This window comes from Hemibagrus wyckioides, linkage group LG15, assembly GCF_019097595.1.
Source record: "Hemibagrus wyckioides isolate EC202008001 linkage group LG15, SWU_Hwy_1.0, whole genome shotgun sequence".
Taxonomy (NCBI): domain Eukaryota; kingdom Metazoa; phylum Chordata; class Actinopteri; order Siluriformes; family Bagridae; genus Hemibagrus; species Hemibagrus wyckioides.
The window spans coordinates 5,320,336-5,342,500 of record NC_080724.1 but is presented as its reverse complement, the minus strand read 5'-3'; the positions used below and the strand labels follow the sequence as shown (position 1 = coordinate 5,342,500).

Below are 22,165 nucleotides of genomic sequence, written 5' to 3'. Positions count from 1 at the left end.
ATTTTCACTGAAACATGGCAACCATCACCTTTCAGCAGGCATTCAACACAACTCACAGTGAGCTATTGTTGCAACTTTTTATCTATGGTCTGTTTATTGTTCTATGTACACTGGCAAAGACTGGCCACTGCTTGCACTCTGCAGATTGTCATTTGCAGGTATATTTTTCTTTGATAAAATGAATTGTTTAGCTGCAAAGCCTATGAACATTAAGTGATGAATAGATGCCGTCACTACTTATCAAAATTAAATGACAGAGTTATGCCAAATTTTGTCTATAGCTCATGAACCATGCGGCTTGAAACCAAACTTTCTTCCTCTTCCTTTGTTTTTGTTTTTTTCAGAATAAAAAAAGCTCTCGGAACTGTTAGTTCTGTCCACTCCGACTTTTTGCCAATTTGCATTAATATGCAAAAGCTAATTTGCTAAGTCGTCTGAGGATTTTTGGACTATCTTAAATGGACTATCTTGGACTACCATAAATCTGGTTTTAGACTGATTTGCAGAGCATACACCCCCAAAAATAATTATTACCACTATATAGTTAGTGATAACAGGGCTGACTCCAATTTACTTAAACTCATGATTACATGCATAAAATTTCTCAACAATGTTCAGCATACTGTACAGTACTTCTGAGGTCATGTGCAAAGTTCATGGAAAGAAAGTAAAGTATGATCAGAGAACAATACATTGTTCACGTTGTCCACAGCCCAAAATGTCCGCTGCAAAAGTTTCAGCTTGTTTTTTTTATTTTTTATAAAGGATAATGTGTTTTTTAAAGTTTCTCTTAAACTTCTAAAGTTATCATTCTCATCTAGATGCTAGAGACAGATATTAAACTGTTATGAAATGGTATATACAGACAGTTTTCACTTTAATACAGAATTCTTTATTTACCTGTCCTTGACTTATCAAAAAAGAACATCGCAATAACAATAATAAATAATGCATCACAATACATCATGTATAGATAAATTTGTATTCATCTTCATTTATTTCAACAGCTGAATGTTTTTTCAAAGAATTTTTTTTCAAAGAAAATGCAATTCCATGCTGTCTGCTCATCCTAAAATGGATATGCATTGTTCCTAATAAGCTGCGTATTTTTCTGCATTCTTCATGAAACAGAATACTGTAAGAACAGCAATGCCATTATTGCAAATAATAATAATAATAATAATAATAATAATAATAATAAGTCAACCATCAATTATTTTGTGTTCATCTCCAGTTAATTTAATGGCTGAAATTCTGAAAAACTTTAATAAACTTAATATCAAAGGGAAAAAATTATGTATCCAAATATTGACATTTCAACCAATATTGGCCAAACAGTACCAGAAAGTACAAGTATTCTTTTTCAACATTTGCAACATAAAAATAATAAATGTTAAGCTACAGTTCTTTTAGTACATAGTTCTGTACATCAACTTCCGGATGACTTGGCTGTAAATGTCTCTTCCAGTTTGTTCCAGTTTACAAAGCGTCTTATTTTCCTCATCATCAAATGTGAAATCTGTTGATATGTCTGCTCTTCTCTTTCTTGCAGGCATGCATTTTCTCATGCAGAAACAGCATGCATTGAAGGCTAGTCATGCTGACTTCCTGTGGTAGATCAAATTTTTATCTGAACTCCTCCCTGCACAGACTAAATTAGCTCTGACTGGATCTCATCTCTGGCACTTATCTCTGTCTCACGTTTATCAGATTTGATCAGTTTTGGGCAAAAGGTTGTTGTAAAAACTACGAAAAAATTATTTGTCAACAAAATTAACACTGGAACTGACTGAGAGAGTGTACAGAGCTAAATGGTCATTGAGGCTTTTTTGTTTGGGAGACCTGTGCTATAGCACTGGCATTAAGCATATTTTGTTTCTTTCCGAGTAGCGGTTGTCATACCGATTTAGGTTTAATGTCAAAACCCTTTATGATTTAGGTTGCACAATTAATTTTTTTCTGATTTTCATGTGCAGTTTTTTTTATTAGATTAGGCAGCGGAAGTGCTTACCAGTCAGTAATCAGCTGTTGACTGCTTCCTAGATCATAACTAATTACTTGCTTGTGGAAGTCTCTTCATTCTACCACAGAATTGATATTGGAATTGAATCGTCTCACAAACAATATTTGCGTTTTCACAATGAAATTTTCTTTACTTACAGTCTTGGAAAATCTGCAACAGTTCTGTACACTTTGACTGTAACTAGCACTGTTTTTGTCTAAAAAATGGCGTGTTACTTAATATGTTACTTAAAGAATATTACTGACACACAAACATTTTACTAGAACATTTGTTTGGAAATCTGCAGTGTTTTATGCTGACATAATGTGGAAATCATTAAATATATTTTATAGATTTTATACAAAATCAGTATACAAAAAATAGGGTGCCAGGCAGCATTTGCATGGTACGTATGTATATGTAACTTTGGAAAGAATAATGCTCTCTGTTATATCACTACAGCTTGTAGCATATATTTGTTTTCAAGTTGAAACTTGTAGTAAAATTCTTTACTATTTTCACGTTAATCCATTCACCAGATCTGTCTTTCTTCTATAGGAGCAGATGAGGCAGAGCCCAGTTCAGATACCCGAGACCAAAGGATGGACTTTTTTATGAAGCAGGAGGAATCTGGTGAGCCGGGCTTCCACGGGTCCTCATTGGCCAATGACAGGGAAGAGGTTGTAGGCGGAAGTCAGGAGCAAGGTGGCTCTGTGGCCAACTTGCGGGCAGCGCTAATGAGCAAGAACAGCCTGCTGTCTCTTGGGGCAGAGATGTTTAGTGAAGAAAATACCCTGCTGTTTGACTACTTGCCCAAAGGAGGACACTCTCTATCCCGTAAGTCATAGCTTATTATTTTGCTGTACATCAGACACCTTCTTGGAGCCTGCACACTCTGTGGGCCCCAGATATTCAATGGGTTACTGTAAGGTCATCAAGACTTTCACAATGATGTGTTCATATAGGCTCCCTAGACCTCTTAATAGGCACTTACATAAACTTATCTAGGATGCAGATTTTAAATAGTAACTCTTAAATATACTGTATGTCTATAGGTTTTCAAATGATTTATGCCTGTGTGGTTGCAGTACAGGTTTGGTTATCTGAAAATGTGGTAGAATGTTTTGTGACCTTGGGCATAGTTTTGTAGAGTGTATGCTAGTCATAATTGTGGTTTGACATTAGTTGGTTGTTGTGTGAAAGGTAAGCTTGGCACATTTATATTACATTGAAGACAAATATGATTTTATCGTCTCAGTAAATTTTGCTTTCTAAGCTTTCTATTAAACATATTTAATATGTTTATTAAGGTAAAAACATATTAAATATACTATCTTGTATCTACACGTACATGACCATTTGACCATATAGGTGTACACTGCAGATGAGTCATTGAAGTATAAGTATTTTTTAAAGTTTCTGCAGTTGTTAAAATATTTGGAGTGTGGTATACATCATATAATGTAAATTTAGGGCATTTTCATCAACATTAATGGCCAAGGTATTAAAATGTTTATGTGGTTCATGTGGAAACTGTAATTTACCCTCATAATAATGCAGTTTCTTATTCCTTACACCTGATTCATTAGGCCCAATTGCAATTTTCGGTTTTGCCAAATGATGGGTGGTCAATGATATTTTATTCAGTGACTGCTAAAAGAATAGCTTACAATATCATGACATGATTTTAAAACAGGCAAAGGCATGTTAAATGACAGATAAGAACAAAAGGCTAAAGTGCCGATATTTTTTTAAATAAGACATTAATGTGCCATGTAAGCAATGTCAGTAGCACATTAGAGAGGGCCACTTAGACTGAAGTGATAATCAGTGTTTCATTTGACTGGTTTTTAATGGGATAGCCAATCTGAACAGGCCATTTCAAATATATCAGTCTTGAAGCCACAGTAAAAAAAAAGAAAAAAAAAAGAATGCTTGTTGAGTAGGATTGGAGACATTGGCAAAGGCATGTGAAAATAAAATAAGACTGTTTTCATGATCCTGATGGCTAAATAGAAATACTTTAGGGAGGTGGTGTACCTAATGGCACCATATATCCACTGCTTTTGCTTCAGGGTCAAGTAAACCCACTGCCCGTGGCATGCTTTTGTTTTGCCCAATGAATCCTGGCATTGTCATCTTGGAATATGCCCATGGCATCAGAGAAGAAAAAAATCCATTGATAGAAAAACCTGGTCATTCAGTATATTCAAGTAGTCAGCTGACCTCATTCTTCGGGCACATAATGCTGACACAAGCAACCTGACTAAATGAAGAAACCCCACATCATAACAGGTATGCACGGCACTAGATATGATAGGTACATCATTTTATCCACCTCTCTTCTTACCCCCATGTGCCCTTCACTATGGAATATGGTTAATCTGGACTCATCAGACCACATAACCTTTTTCCATTGAGAAATGCTCCCTAGCAAATTGAAGCCTTTTTCACGCTTAGCCTCAATAGTAAATGGTTTTCTTAAGGCTACACAGCACTTTAGTCCCAATCACTTGAGTTCTCTTCACACTGTGCATGTGGAAGTGATCTTACTTTCACTATTAAAAATAGGCATGAATTCTACTGTTGTTGTTTTTTGTTTTATTTGATCACGATCATTTGAAAACGATTACAAACATTTGAAGCTTTTTTTTTCTAACCTTATTACTTCCTAAAATATGATTGTTTACCACTATCCTTACAGGTTTTAATAATGTGTTGGAACAGTTCCTAACTCTTAATTTTTCAAAATTTATTTTAGTATTTTCAGCAATCTCCCTAGTTGTTTCTTTGTTTAATGCAAGCCAATAATTTGACAGCAATGAAAAGTAACATCTTTTCCATGACCACAGAATATGTCTCCCAACCTGGTTGTTTGAGAAATGAGAATCTATTCAGTGTAATACTCCATTAAATAACTTGTTGCCAGCTGAAACATTTTAATCTCTGCAGTAATTATCCAATGGGTGGGCTATACTTTGACAAGGACGATTGATTGTGATGGCTAGAGGACTGTGTCAAAGTCACTCAGACCCTTACACTTGCCTAGTTTTACTGCTTCCACTACACCAACTTCAAGAACTGACTGTTCACCTAATGTATTCCACCCCTTGATAGGTGCTATTGTAATAAAATTAGCTGTAGTGAAATTGAAGTCTGTTTCATTTGCACTGCATGTAGCATTTCCACTGGTCTGATTTTGCACATCCTACACTATTATACAGTTAATGTTTCTATTTTATTTTCTTACTTTTAAAAAAACAAATTTCATATGTTCTTTACATTTAGGCTCCTTTGCTTCATGTTGCTATGCACCAGTACACCAAGGCAGAAATTCCTTGTACATGTAAACCCATGGTACTCAGCAATAACTGAACTGCTGTGACAATTGATTTTCCCCACTGTGGGATCAATAAAGTCTTATCTTATCTTATCTTATCTTATCTTATCTTATCTTATCTTATCTTATCTTATCTTATCTTATCTTATCTTATCTTATCTTATCTTATCTTATCTTATCTTATCTTAATAAAGTTTATTCTGATTCTATCTTTCTCTCTAGGTATGTTACTATGTACTATTTATTTGAAATGGAACCGCCACAGTATAAGTGATGACTAGCACAGCAGTGAAACTGACATGGTCTTCTGTGTTACACTGGTGCATCTATTGCAGTAGTGCTGCTGTGATTTTTAAACACCTGTGTGTCATTGTTAGGCTAAGAACAGCATTCTAATTTTAGTCTGACAGCTTAAGAGGTTCTGGAAAATGAACTGTTAAGGTAGGTGTGTCTAATAAAGTGGGCATCATGCAAGTACAAAACACTTTTGTTGAAACTGGCTTTCCTTGGAAGAAGGAAGTGAAAAATCATGTCATTTTTGGCCAATGACCACCAGCAAACTGTATGGTCATTGTTACAAATTGGTCAGTGATCAGAAGCTAATATGTAAGGCTTTCATGTTTAAAAAGTAATCTTTGTTATCCCCCCAAACTAAATATATGTCTGTTCAAGCAAGGTTTTGGCTGTCAAGCCATGTCTTGGTGCAACCTCCCAGTTATTATATTATTATTATTATTATTATTATTATTACTATTATTGTTATTATTATTATTTGACATATATAAATGACATGTTTATGTATATCATCCAGCATTTCATCTCCAGGAAGCAAAATAATTTTAAACTTTGAATTTTGAACTTTAGAATGCTTTGATAGGAACAACAGTGAAATATATATTTTTGTTGTATAAATTCAGTTCATTTTAATTCATAAGTTTATCTGAGCTGACCAGGCATTGACTGTGATGATGCAAATTTACATACATTTAAAAAAAAAAAAACATTTTTAAATTTTTTTATAACTTTAGCCATAAATCATAAAGTCATGAACACCGAAATGGATCTCTGAATGTCAGACCATTAAACATAATTATAGTCCTTTATTCCTCCATCACTATGCTAAAGAAAAAATTAATAAAGAATAAAGTAAAATAAAGCAAAACTACACTGCTGTTCAACACAGGTGACATCCTCATGTCAGGATATCCAGATCATACATCTGCTCTTCTCCTTCACATTACTAAAACAACACATCCATGCCAAATTCTCTATCACAACATCAAAAAAAAAGGTGTCCTTTTCTATCCACAGAGTCCACTCATGTTCTTTTTCACATCATTCATCCTTTGAACTGATCCAACATGCAGCTGTATGGCTTCTGAAACTTCCCAATTTTCCCAAGACCTGGCCACTGGCTTCCTTTAGTTGCCTGCATCAGATTTACGACACTAATGCTTGCCTACTAAAGCCATAAATAAACCAGCAGCAATGTGCCTTGAAGCACTTACACACTCCACATTGCATCATTGCATGCCTGCCTGAACAGGGATGTGGTAGCTCAGTGGTTAAGGTGTAGGACTACTGATTGGAAGGTTGTGAGTTTGAACCCCCAGGACCACCAAGCTGCTACAGCTAGGCCCCTGAGCAAGGCCCTTAAACCTCAATAGCTCAGTTGAGTTAAAAAAAAATAGATGAATGTAAGTTGCAAAAATATTTGTTGAATGTAAGTCATCCACCAGTATATGTCAAATGTGATGACATGTGAGTCTCTATATGTGAATGATACTAACCACAGTTTCAGTTGTTGTGCCCTTATGTCCTTTGCTGGGCTCCTCATGGCCTCAGCTGACATTGCCAAAGGGCTCCATTTATGTGCTTCAGCAGAATTGTAATGATAATCACATCAGGATAAAGAAAAAGAGTGATCTTGGCATGGTTGTCTGTACCAGATTGGCAGATTTGAGTGTTTCACAACAAAGTTTATGCAGAAAGGTGCAAAAAATCCATTTATTCAGTGATGAGTTCTGTGGGTGGAAAGGCTTTGTTGAGAGGTCAAAAACAAAATGGCCAGATTGGTTCAAGCTACCAGGTCACACTTCATCTTCATTCTGATGTTTGATGTGAATATGAACTGAAGCTCTTGGCCTTTCCTTGATTATATGCATTGTGCTTCTACATGATTGACTGATTGGATAACTCAGTAAATAAGCAGGTGTACATCATTTGCATTAAAGTCGATGGTGAGTGCATATACAGCGTTACTATTTTAAACCTGTGTGTACTACTGATGCTGTGGTGACATTGCTCAAATTGAGCACCACATACAGGTGCTAATACCTGATACCTAATATCAAACATGCTAACTCATTCGCAAAGACATAATTTAAATATGTCAGGTCATCAATTTTAGGGTTCCACAAGGTCAACTACAATTTCTTTATACTCACTCAGATACTGAATGTTTACCTTAGGCCTGCATGTCTCGCTTTTTCATGAACTGATCTGTAGATTGTGACAGCGAGTTGCCAACCTGTTCATGGAGCTGTCACTAGTAACAGCTCAAGAGATTTTGTGTGAATATTTTGCTATATATATATATATTCAGTAGTTTGTGAGGAAGTTGTATTTCATGGGACAGATGCATAGTTATTAGACTGTTTAGACCCTGACCTAGTAAACTAGCATGAGTACTTTTAGATTGGTCAGGTTCTGTGTGTGTGGGCAAATCAATTTCAGAGTAACAATGGCACCCTATTTCATTATAAAAGTTTATTTTATGACTTCTGCATTATTGGTTCAGTACATTTTATATATTAATATATAGAAAAATTATATATTAATTTTGTTTTACAGTAAAATGTTTGTATGAGTGTAAATAACAGCCTGGCATCCTCTAAAATTTCATTCAGATGCGGCAATTAAAGCATGAAGTCTTGGTGGAATTCCATACCTTAGCAAGTCAGATATCTCACTGCAGTTTTAGCCTGTTTGTTTATTTAATTCAAACTGTTTTTAGTGGACAGTGCAGCATTTATGACAAATCTCCATTCAGTGACCCTCAAGTATTTTTTGCACATTCAAGTACACAGTGTTTGTTCAATGAGTACAGGCTCATTAGACAACTGCTAGAAGGGGTGAATTCATCCTGCTGCCATATATGTCAATGCTATTGGATGAGGAGGTGAGGTCATGAGCTGATGTGCAGTTCCTTCCCTTCTCCATTCCCTTCTATTTACTCTGGTCAAAGCATTTTTGATTGTTGACTTTCACACATATGGAGATGGATATGTATATATTGGGCTGGCTAACTGTTGTAAAGGTTTTTTTTTGTTTCACATTTATATAATTTGGCAGACGCCCTTATCCAGATTGACAATGAATAGATTAATACTAGTTCGCTAGGCCACAGACTAAGGTGGGTCTTCACCCATCTTTTAAAGGCAGTCAGTGACAAAGATGTTCAGACATCTAGGGGAAGTGCATTTCACCACCTAGGTGCCAGAACAGAGAAAAGTCTAGATGCATCTCTACCAACTCTGAGAGATGCTGGGACCAGCCAAGCAGCGCTAGAAAATCTGACCGAGTGGGGTGCTGTGTAAGGAGTGATAACAGCTTTGAGGTAAAGAGGGTGCTGGAGCATTTTTGGCTTTGTAGGCAAGCATTAATATTTTGAATCTGATGCATGCAGCTACCAGCAAAAGAGTTTTATTGTCATAGAACAGTTTATTTTCTGTGGCCTTTTGGGCCTTTTGGTGTTCCTCAGTGCATTCTTTTTTAATTAAAACTGTAAGAAATATTTTATTTGGTTACAATTGTTCTCTGTCTCTGGTGTGTTTACTTTGATTTTTCAGCCAAATGATAGTTTGCAAAATAATGGTTGCAGTGAGCGCTCTTTGGATTTTACATGGAGAGTTAACAGCAGCAGGTTCCAAATGCAAATGCCTCAACTGAATTTAACTATAGAGCTTTTATCTCATTTTAATTGAAATAATGAGGGAATTACACACACCTGACCATGGAACAGCCGAGCAGCCAATTATCCAATTACTTTGGGTCCAAAAATAGGGCAACCACATAAAATGTGCAGTAATTCTTACAAAGTAAACCCACAAAATAAACCTGAAATTGCATGCTTTGCTATTCCGTATTTGATTTTGGCCAAATAGATAGATACTTTATTCATCCCAAAGGGAAATTTACAATTTTATTTTAGGGAAATTTACAATTTTATTTTAGGGAAATTTACAATTTTAAATTTACAAATTTAAATAAGTTAAATCATAAATTGAAATAAGCGTTTGTTAATAGAAATAATATCCACTAATAACCAATTTTTTAGTAAGGGGGTTGAAATTGTTTTTTTTATAAGTATGCATATGAATTCATATTAATACTGTTAGCAAATTATAGTATCATAGTAAGACTAGAAATGGCGAAGGATGTGTAAAGACAAATTATATTAGTCTCCACTCATGGTCTCATCCTTTAACAACAGGGATTAGAATAAAATGGTTTTATTTAAAGATGGTAAATACCATGTTTGTGTTTGAATCTGCTACATGACTATGTTTTTATGCATTTGGGTGGTTTGTTGATTTACATCAACGTAAGCAGACAAACTGTAAGCATTCACGCATATATTTGGATTCAAACTTGATTCTTTTCATTCCAAAAACCCTACACAATTATATGGTTTAGCAGTGTACTATTCAAATACAAACTACAAGCTAACATCTCACTATTCACTCTTTTAAAATGTTATCTAAAAGAAGTCAATAACCAATATAAGTATATTTTTAAAAAACGTTACCTTTTTGTCAGCCAATTTCAATGAAAAGTATCCTGGATATTATAAATTCACCTTGTATTTTCATGTCAAATGAAGTCAAATAATGTCAAATAAAGTATTGTGTATTTCATTATAACTGAAGAACTTTTTTTCACTCCTACCAATGAATGCAAGCAAGCAATTACACACACATGACCACATGGGAGAGATGGGAAAAAAAGAGACAGCATTCAACTCCTAACTCCACAAGCTGCTTAAATAAAATTTTATTTATATAGTACTTTTAACAGTGTGACAGTGTCACAAACCAGTGTTACAGAAATCTGGGTGTAGATTTAGATTTAACCGTAATGACCGAACCAGAGATGACAATGGCAAGGAAAATTTCTCCCATTTCTTTTCCTTTGCTCCCTGTTTGGTTGTATAATACAGTGTTTAGCCCTGTCCTCTAAATTTCAAACCTCTGACCAAACCCTTCCCCAAATGCCCCCACCCTGGCCCCTGTGCTATGTGGAAGAGGGCAACTGATCTGAGTGCAGGTGGGTGAGACTCCTTTCCTGTGCTCCCCAGGCTCTCACTGCTCCAGTGGTGGCCATTGCAAACGCAGGGCATCTTCGTTCTCTTCTCCACCCACTCTCCCTCCTCTTCTTCCTCTGTGGCCCCCAGGGGCCTTCAGCCTGCCTCTGGCCTGGGGCTCTTCAGAAAATCAAGATGTGGAGCAGTACACAGGGCCTTCACCCTCTGAGGTAAGTGCTTGTAGCAGTTCAGACACTTTATTCAAGGTCCCTAGTGACCACTCTCACTATTCTGCACTAATAATTTCTGTCTCTTTATGTTGCATTGATACATAAAATTAAACTGCATTTTCTCTTCCTCAGCTTTGCTTCCTAACCTTAACAAAATATGCCTGAACAACCACATATCACTAGTCAGTAAAACTGTATTAATATCCATTGTGATTCTTAGCCTAGAGGAAACTATAACTGATCTACTTGAGCAGAGGGGATAGATGATGGTTGGAATCAATAGTGTTGGACAATGAGATGGGTCAGGGAGGCTTTTCTGTTTCCTAGTATTAGTCCAATAAATTGCATTATAGTTGCATTTAGTTGCATATTAGTGAACACACCATCTGTTTGATTAGAGTGTATTTTTGTTTGTTTGTTTGTCTGTCTGTCTGTCTGACTGTTTGTTTGTTTGTAGTGTAATATTTTTAGTGATCTGATAGTAAGAGAAAGAGAGAAACATGGGAGTCAAAAATAGGGGCTCCAAAGATAGGTCAGACCTAAATTCATTCAGAGCAAGTGTGAAAAACCATTTTGATACTCATGGACACCACTTCAAAATTAAATAATGTATACACTTTTGTGTCTTGAGACTATGAAAACTATACCATTGACACGCTAAGGATCTCTGCCCCCTTTTTTGTTTCATTTTTTTCATTTTATGTTTAAATTTTTTCTTTTCCTTTTTGTTTGTTTGACATCAGTCTGCATTAAAAGTATACTCCACTATACAGTTCATGTATCTTATTAATTGGCTTTAACAGTGTGTGCATGTATTCTTACAGGAAGAAGTGCAAGAGGATGAAGATAGTATAAGTAACACTGCAGGTATTTGCATGTGTTTATTTGTACAAATGAGTTGTTCTGGTCTCTCTTATCTGGCCTTCTTTCCATGCTTTCCATGTAAATTATTTTTCCCATAAAGAAGAGCAGGTCCTTGTGCTAGTTCACATTTCTCTTTCTCTTTTTTTCTTTCTATCAGGCAGTAGCCAGGCTCCTATAGAGGTGGATCAGATGGCAAAGATGCAGCATGGTGTGTGTGTGGCACAAGAGCTCGCCTGCTCCCTGTGCAAGCAACTGTTTAGCAGCCTGCTCCAGCTGAGGCAGCATGAGTACCGCCATACCTTCTCATTAATGCAGCTCTCTATGGACTGCTTTGAGCCACGGCACCCCCCGAGTGCCCGCTACCATTGCTCACGCTGCCCAGCCAGCTTCACGCTCAAGTCCAATGCCGACCGCCATGAGAAAACAATTCACTTCAAGTGCAAGCTCCTACAGTGTACCAACTGCCTCAAGCATTTTCGTGACCGCACCGATCTCAATCGTCACCTGGCATCTGTTCACTCAGAAGAGCGAGGCTATGAATGTCCGTCCTGCTCCCGTGCCTTTGCAACACAGAAGAGCCTGATTACGCATGTCAGGCTCTGCTTACAGGTTGATGCCCCTTCTTCCAAGCCACATTCCACCCCACATAACAGAGACTGACCCTGCCTGTTTTCAGTTGCTAAATGATCATTTTATCCTGCAAGCTCTATTGAAGACAGCAAAGCATCAGCATCATCATCATCATCTACTCAGGGGTCCTTTTTCCAAGAGCAGTGAGATTTGTACAAGCTCTGTACCAAATGTATACCATACTTGTACAAACGTAACATTTTTGTACAAATGTTAATTTGTGAATTAAAGCCTATATTTTATATTTTCAAGTCTTTTTTATATGGTTACTGTACATGCACTAAGTGTATAAGGATAACTTACTATGCAAAAACAAAGATGTAATAAATACCTTATTTTGTGGCCATATACAGTGTATGGGTTTGGGCAATTAAACTGTGAACACAGTATTCTTACTGTAGTAATGAGTGCAAGTGCTCTTGTTTGGCTTTGTTCTCAAACTTTTAAACTTTTAATGTTTCTGCCTTGGTAGTTCTACCTCTTAAGGATTCTCACACCTGGTGCACTGCTCAAAAAAATTAAAGGAACACTTTTTAACCATAGTATAGCATCAAGTCAATTAAAAGAGCTATGTGTGTATATATATATATACCATTATTGCAACCCTCTACTATTGAAATGATACAAATGCCCAAAGACAGGTTGTTTTGGGAACTAGTCCTACAATTTTTGACCCATCTTCAGAAGGTTGGTGTCAAATGGCCCAAGAGAGTTGCTTCCTCTTTACTGCTCAAAAACGTTAAAATATAAGACCAATATGGCCACCAGTTGCCAATTTAATTCTAATCAGGTGGAGTCTAATTCACTAAAACAGCTGCAATTTATGATTCTATTTGTGCACTAGATCTAAAATAAAGTAATTTGTAAACTAACTTGAATGGTAGGTTCCTCTAACAACCCAGAATAAAATTTCCATCATTACTCAAGTTGGCCATTTGAGGGCACTATTCACTTTTTCCAGTTATAAATATATTTTAAACAAAATCATATTTCATGTAAAATAAGGGGACAGGGAATTTTCTTTTTCCTTCTGATTCAAACAATATATTTTTTTTTTGTTTCATTTGCAAACCCATCTCAAACTATATTTGCCAGAATTGGTGCGTCATATTGCTCAGTAGAGTTGTTTTTTAAATAATTAATACAAATCTGTGGACATTTGTAAAGAATGTGGCCTCCAACTACCAATCAGTCATTCCAAAGCAAGGTTTAATTTATTTGAACAGGCTAGGAACCATGTGTGAAACCAAAGGCACAGTTTGACAATTCCCCATCAATCCCTTAGTGACACTTGGGGTTAAATATGTAGTGCAAGCTCTCTGTACTTTCTTCAGGAAATGCACTTTTTATTATGAGCTATTTATAATTCAATTTACACATCTAAACTTTCTGGCTCAGACATATCATCTTATTTGGCTGGGGTCTTGCTACCTTCTGTTTCAGAGCTGGACCATGAATTTTTAATGCCCTTGTCATACTGAGGTATGGTTATTAAATCAGTGTCTTTTGGTAAATCACCAGGCCAAGATGGATGTCCTTTAGCAGCACTCAATAAAGTGTTTTGGCCTGAACTAAGTCTCATACTCATTCTTGCTATCAATAATACTGGTTAATTAAACCAGACCAGACTTAATTTGTTACATTGAAATATGGATCAAAATATTGTGCTGAATATTATATTATAGATTACCTAAAATGGACTTAAGTGTTAGTAGTTATCAATAGACACTGAAAAGGCATTTGGGTGGAGTGTAGATTTTTATTTGCTGTTCTAGAAAACATCAATCTGGGCCCTAATTACATCAATCAATTACATTCTAATCCTCTGGCTTCCATTAGTACAGTATTTCTAGTTAGCAGGGGTTCTGTCGCATCTATTGTCTATCTAGCAACAGAACTGCTGGCTCAATCCATCTATCTATCTATCTATCTATCTATCTATCTATCTATCTATCTATCTATCTATCTATCTATCTATCTATCTATCTATCTATCTATCTATCTATCTATACACACACAGTTGTGCTCAAAAGTTTGCATATGTTGGGAGAATTTGCAAGATATGTTTTATAAAAGAAAACATGAGTGAGAAGGCAAAACAAATTTATTTTATTTTTTATAGTACTTAGGTTCATATGTAAGGCATAACAGAATGGCACAATCATCAAACAAAACATGACAATAAAGAAAATGAGGAAATAATCCCTGTTCAAAAGTTTGCATACCTTTACTTCTTAATATCGTGTATTGCCCTCTTTAGCATAAATCATGGTATGCAGTCTTTTGTAATAATTGTGCATGAGGCCTTTAATTCTTTCGGCAAAATACCTCCAGTTCCTGTAAATTTTTTGGTTGTCTTGTACAAACTGCACATTTGAGATCTCCCCCAACTTTACAGCAACTTTTTTACTGTAGCCATTGGAAGGTGAAATTGGCCTTTGCTTTGGATTATTGTCATTTTTGAACATCTAAGAGCATCCCATGCACAGCTTTCATGCTGTAGAATGCAAATTGTCCGCCAGTATTTTCTGATAACATGCTGTATTCATCTTGCCATCAATTTTGACTTCCCTGTGCCACTGGAGCTCACACTGCCCCAACACATCCACCACCATGCTTTACAGTGGGGATGGTGTATTTTTCACTGCAGGCCTTGTTGACTCCTCTCCAAACATAGGGTTTATGGTTGTGACTATAAAGTTCAATTTTGGTCTCATTACTCTAAATGGCAAGCTGTGAGGCTTGTCTAGGTGCAGTCTGGTGTACTGAAACTGGCCCTTTTTGTGGCATGGATGCAATAGCAGTCATTTGTGTATATAGTCAATATTTATTTGTGTTCAAGTACTTCCTTATTGTGCTCCTTGAAACAATAATGTTTTTTTCCAGAGCAGCCTGTATTTCTTTCTAAGTTGTTTGTGGGTTTCTTTCAGTGTATAAAACTTCTGAGCACAACTGTATACTGTATGTTTATATATACCAAATATGTTGATGGATTGAGCCAGCAGTATATATATCATATTTGTATGTATGCTGATGTAACTGCACACACTTCAATCCTTAAACCTAGATATGATTTTGCAATGCAATAAACTGTCACCTACACAATAAGTCTACATAAATCTGTGGCAATGCTTTTAAACATTCCTCCCAACACAATATTGAAATTTCATTTCATTTAGCTGACAATGGTTTTCAATTCAAATCAATTAAATTATATTTGTATGGCACTTGTAAGATTGGGCATTATTGCAGAGCTTTAAAGGATTATGTAAATATCTAGAATATATCTTACCCCACCTTCAAACATTTATTCAGGAAAAATTATCCACCTTTGAATAATTTTAAAAATGAAAAATGTGTTATTTGGTCAACTGGTATTCTCTAGCTTTTTAATTTTTTTTGGAAGAATTAACATTTGTTATTCAAATTAATGTACTTCCTATTTAAACTATTTGTTTCATAATCATCCCTGCCAATTATCCTCTGACTTTTTAAAGGCCTCAATATCGGCATCTCAGTGTATATCTGAAACTATAAAAAAGCAAGAATTAAGCTTCTCAAAATGTTCAAACTTTATGATTTGGGTGGAGCATCTTTACCAAATGTGCAGCTTTTCAATAGCTGTACAAATTAAGTATATAATGAGATGGTTTCAGAACAGATACAATTCATTATGCACTGCTATAAAATCCTGAATGTCAACCAAGGGTGTTTGGTTCGCTCCCCTTTATCCAAGAAGGTACAGACATTTGCTTGGAGTGATAGTGTGGCAGTTAAAGAAATAGCAGACATTTAACATTCATTTACTGATAATGCCTTCAAATCATTTGACTAACTAAAAGACCAAAATCAAATAATGATTTAGATGTTTTTCCACTAAGGCATTTCTTGAGTCCATCAGAAAAGAGGATAAAATATTTTTAGAACTAACAAATTGAGGAGCAGCTGATATCTCCAGGTAATATGAGAGGCAAGATTTAAAATTCTTACAGAATTGTGTCAATTAGTGTGTTGTGAATGTGATCTAGCGTTATCTTGTAGTGATGCTAATTGGATTTATATGCGACCAGACTTTCCCTAGGTGTAGTTCTATGATTTTATATAAACCTAAAGCATTACATTACTTATAGAATTTAATAATCCCTTATTCATCAACACCTCTAATTAATTGTAGGGTTTATATGGGTTCTGTAATGCATGTTTTATAATTGTGGTAAGACCCAGACCATTTTGAAAGTTGTTTATATATATAATCTACAAGAATGCTGACACAGACTATTCATCGAACATTCTTACCTAAAATAATAATAATAATAATAATAATAATAATAATAATAATAATAATAAGCCTGAAGTGACATCTGATAAGATGTGGCTTACACAAGAAGCTACTTCACTGCCCTTAGAAAAACATATCTTGCATCAAAAATCTGCTACATTTGGGATGATCATTATACCTTAATGGTTACACTTACAAAAGTGCAACCATTAACACGTACAGTTACACAAGGTGATGTGATAAATGCAGTAAGTGTTATTTATAGACTGATGCCTTAATTGTTGTCCTAATTTGGGTATGTAGTGTTTTTTTCCTTCTCTCTTGATCATCTTCTTTCCTTTTCCTCCCTATGTTTCGCTTAGTTCCTGTATGTGGAACTGAATTTATACATATTTGATGAACCTAATGAAAATAAAGTCTCAGGGGAAAAGGTTATGTATTTATTATGCATATCCCTAACTGAATGTCTTTGCAAGAAACTAATTAGAGATATTATTAGGGGCCATATAGTATTTGCAGCAATCACTGTAATTGATTTTGTACATACTTGCATATATTAATAATGAGACATTTTCATTCTTAATAATAAATTCAGAATACAGTTACATAACTAGACTTAGTATTCTTCCTTGTAAAGCTTTAGCAAACCATTTTGTCTATTTGGTGGAAATCTTTGTTCTGTTTAGAGTTGAGCCATGCACTGTGTCCAGCATGTGAAACTGAACCTAAGCTCTTATGCCTCACATATTCATCATACAGGCCAGTCTTAGCTCACTGTCCAAACTGACACTCGAACAGAAAATGACCAACCTACTCATTGTTTGCTTAAGCTACTTTCTTACATCTAATATCAATCTTTTGATAATCTGGTCTGTTACACTGGATGGTTGTAGTGTGCTTCTGAGCTAATTGGGAGATGCAAAGCTCTTCCTCTAAATTTTTATCATGGTTAGATTTGAATTTTTAATAATTATGCTGCTGTGGTAGCAAGGGAAACTTTCTTTCAAGACAGGATAACTAAGGAACTAGCTGAAGTGAGCTTAGCCGAGATTGAAATGAAATTTGGGCATAGTCCCTTATTTCGAGTAAAGGAAAATCTTCATGCTACAGTATACAAGGACATCTTAGACAATGTGCTTCCAACACATTGACAAGTTGTCCACATATTTTTGGCCATATAGTGATTGGGATGTTTGTGTCACTACTTGTAGGCAGTTTTGAATTCTATATTAGGAGCACTACTTCATTCCACTCTATATAAATTGTTCTTTAATATGGATTTGTTCAAATATTTAAACAAGTATAATATTGTAAAATTGGGCCTACATGAAGTTACATCTGAATCCTCATGCATCCTTTACACCATTTCTCAATGTTTTTTTATTTCCTCTCTGCAGTTAATGACTTCACGGTGATCAGGAAGAAATTCAAGTGTCCATACTGCAGCTTCTCAGCCATGCACCAGTGCATCCTCAAGAGGCACATGCGCTCTCACACAGGCGAGAGGCCCTACCCCTGTGAAATCTGTGGCAAGAAGTTCACCCGACGCGAGCATATGAAAAGGCATACACTGGTGTGTTGAGAGCAGTGCAGAGTGAGAGAAGAGTCAGCAGGGGGCAGCACTGGCAAGCAAATAGATTCACACATTTACATTTATTAAATAGGCATGAATAAGTGTTACTCCAAAGTGAGTGACTTTTATTACAGCATACAATTGTTTAAAGATCCAACACAATCTTTTGTTCCTCTGACTAGAAATAAGCACAAGATAGTTACAGATAACAAAAACAGAAAGAAAAATTTAAAAAAATGAAAAGGATGAAGTATTCTCACAAGGAGGCAGACAGCCAAACTATTAATGATGCAATTTTACAAGGCTTGCTAGCAATGTAGTTTAAAACTCTATTCTCCTGTTTCTGATTCTGTTTTAAGATTTTCAAGAATACAGCTATCAATGTTTCTCTTATTAAACCCTCTTGTAATAAAAAAAAGTACCTAAACATATTAGCTGTTTTTGCTAATGACCTGTAGGTTATAAAGTTAACTTCCCAGAATGGCCAGTTCCACTGTTGTTCCACTGTTGTGCAAGATCTTGCATAGGTGCTTTAAATTGGCTGACCTCTAGAAGGATGAATAAAGTTAGTACAATTTGTATATTCTCTTTTTTCCAGGTGCACAGTAAGGATAAGAAGTATGTATGTAAAGTCTGCAGTCGGGTCTTCATGTCAGCCGCTAGTGTTGGCATAAAACATGGCTCCCGTCGCCATGGTGTTTGTACAGAGTGCTCAGGTCGTGGTATGGCTGCCCTGCTGGACCACAATGGTGAGGAGGAAGACCTCTACCATGGCAATCATCGTTTCCCTGATGATGGTGAGGAAGAGATAATCCCGGAGGTGGAGCTGATGGAGGAAGCAGGTGAGGATGGAGAGGGCACAAAATGGCCAGATGACTCAGGTATGGCACAGCGTAATGAAGGTGTCACAGACGATGCCAAAGAGGAAAGTGATTCAGTGCAAGAGGATGAGACCAGAGCAGGCAGTGATAAAGAATTTGCATGGATTTCCTAGTTAGCAGGAGTCTGGAGTCTGGTCCATCCCGATGCACCTTCTGATAGGTGTGTGCCATTCTGAAGTGCCAGAGTCAGTTCTCTGTGTGTAAAGGGAGCCACATGCACACACATCAATCCTAGTGATGAAGATTTTGCAGCCAAACAAGAGAAGGGAATCCTCTCTTCATGCTGCATGTGTGTTTAGGCCAGTGTTTGCTTCATCTTCTTTCTTCTTTCAAGGACGAGGTTGGAATGTTGCCGATTTATATAATTTATTTCTGACCAGAGCGAATAAAAGTATCTGGATGTTGCTGTTAATCAATCAAACTGTGTTGATGGCCTGGAGAAAGGAAGCATATGACTGGCACAATCTCTCAATGCAGTCACCACTGGCTGCTGTCTTAACTATTCCAAATCTGGGTATGTCAAATGACTTTCACCAGTTTTTAGCACATTGTTTTCTGCAAACAAAAACTGCCACAGAGTTGCACTTTAAATATTGACTGTCCTGTCAATTCCTTGGTTTTGTGGTTTACATTTTTATTCCAATTTACAAATATGGTGACCGCTCCTACCTTTAAATATACAGTTCCTCAAGACTGTTATACTTGTGCAGAGTTTGCTGATTATAATACTGTTTTTTAATATATTTTCTTTCTTTGCCAATTATGTTTTCTTAAGTCATGTGCACATAAAAACAATAATGCGTATAAATGATGATTTTGCATTTATAAAAGGGTAGAAAAGAGAACACTATGCAGAAATGAGTTTGTCAGCTGTAGTTCTAGTTTCTCCTTCAAGGAAGTCCTTCATGGAAGTGAGAGAGATAGGGGTTATGGTTGATAGTTGAATTAATTGTAATTTTACATTTTTCTATTTAACATTTCCATATAAATTGCATTCCACGTCTCTTAGTCAGGGGAAAGGCTCGATTTATTAAGAGAATATCCAGTGAGAGGTGATTGTATGTCTGTGTTAAGGTCTGAATGTATATGCATGTGTGAGCTTTATAGGACTCCAAGGTTGAGACAGTGTTGAATATGTGAAGTCAATTAAAGTAGTCATACATTTTTACAGCTATTGATCACTTGTAATTTTTCTCTGAATTGTCACTCACTAGTTTTTTGTATTTTACTTTTCTTTATTCTTGTACTGATTTTCACCTTCTGCCTCTGGAATCTTGAAACCTTGCAGTTTAACAGGGAGAGTCATGCCTTCCTCAGAAATATTTATGTTACATCTGGACTCAAAAATGTATGCATTACATCAGATGATCCTCTGTGACATTTATTTTTACTATCTCTGCTTCTTCTCTTTTTTTCTATTCCTCTTTAAGACATTTGTTTCTTTCTATTATTGATGTCTAGGTTGTGAAAAGCAACAAACTGTGTAAATGGTTTGTGTTGGAAATACCTTAAATCTGGCGCATGCTTTAAGTAAATTTGGTCTGTTTATTTTGTTTAATAGGTTATTTATGAACCCAATGATTACTCATCTATTTTTTACCCTTTTGTTTGTCTCTAGCTTCAAGAGCACAAACAGAAAAGATGTGTATTTTTATGTATGACAGCAATTTGTGAATATCTATTTTCAGTGTTGTGTGTTCCTGCTATGAGTACCTATTATTATTATTATTATTATTGCTGTTATTATTATTATTATTATTATTATTATTATTATTATTATTATTATTATTAATATTATTATTGTTGTTGTTGTTGTCATTAAGTGCTGGATGCTAAGCTTTATTGTGAATTTCATTTAGCTATTTTTTTTTTCTCTTGGACAAGAGCATAAACTCTCAGAATTGCCTTGTTTGTGGGCAGTCAATTATGTGGCTTTTAATGATGAGTGCCAGTTGCATTTCTACTTGATATTTTAAATGACATTTTGTTTTCATGAGAACAGAAACCTACAGATTGGCTAACTCTTGGTTAGCTTTTGTCAGAGAGAGAGAGAGAGAGAGAGATACACTGCACATGTTTCTTTATTACTGAAATACACTAAAGTAATGAATATTATACCAAAAACCTATCTAGTATACTTTGTATACATTACATGAAGTGCTTTTATTTCAACAGTGTGCAGGTGTGAAGCTTTGAATAGTGCTTTTCTTTGTTAACTTATCTTTTTTTCACTAACTCTAAAATGCACAGATATTTGGTGTCATTATATGAAATTAAAGGTGTTTTAAGATTTCTTAAGATGAAGTTAGCTTTAAAAATGTTGCCCTTAGAGACCTGCTCAGACTTTCATTCATATGCGTTACTGTATGTTTTCACCTTGGCTGTAGAGGTCTAAGACCAGGCACTTGCTTGGGAATTATGGAAAATGTACACTTAAGCAAGAATATATATATACATTTGTGGACCTTAAAATCAATCAGCCAAAGTGCTGTCTATGTGTTACATCTAATGCCTTTAAAAATATTTTGCTTGGTCTTCTCAATTTACTGAGAATCCCCAACTTTAAATTAAATCTGAAAATTATTTTAAATTAACAGAAGGAAATTGAAGGAATCATTTGGATCTGGCTTTTTATCAGGATGCTTCCCAAATGTGCCTAATGCATTTGTGTGTGTGTGTGTGTGTGTGTGTGTGTGTGCGCGTGTGCGTCCTTATACACATAAAAGTATGGGAAGATGCTTTGTATGAACTCAACTTCTATTTTATGGTGTGTGAGCCATATTTTCTATTGTATACCATAAACAAGGAATAGTTGTTTAGAAATCATAAAAATTGTATAATCTGGTGTTGTGTATGTTTCTGACACATTGCTTTGGCTTTTCTGATCATGACTGTTCACCTGCTTTTGATAAGTTTAATGTGGGACATAAATATCAGTCCTGATAAAAAACTGCAATCTGTTTGGGTACATGAATAAACGAAAAAAAAAAACAAACAAACAAACAAACAAAAAAACAAACTATGGAGCCATGAGTAAAATTTAGATTCAAGTTAATGTTCA

At 35.6% G+C, this 22,165-nt stretch overlaps 1 protein-coding gene across 4 annotated transcripts in view; it reads left to right on the top strand.

Annotated features, from left to right (window-relative positions):
- Positions 1-22,165, top strand: part of zbtb46 (zinc finger and BTB domain containing 46) — a 74,667-nt gene extending 52,502 nt beyond the window's left edge. For 2 of the 4 annotated variants that reach the window (XM_058409542.1, XM_058409541.1), the window contains exons 3-6: positions 2,561-2,839; positions 10,702-10,877; positions 11,702-11,744; positions 11,899-15,354. In XM_058409542.1, coding sequence (XP_058265525.1) covers positions 2,561-2,839; positions 10,702-10,877; positions 11,702-11,744; positions 11,899-12,401 — 1,001 coding nt within the window. In that variant the 3' untranslated portion in view covers positions 12,402-15,354. Of the gene's footprint in view, positions 1-2,560; positions 2,840-10,701; positions 10,878-11,701; positions 11,745-11,898; positions 15,357-18,047; positions 18,224-18,821 lie in introns of those variants that run through there. The other 2 variants (XM_058409543.1, XM_058409544.1) reach the window with 2 other exon arrangements.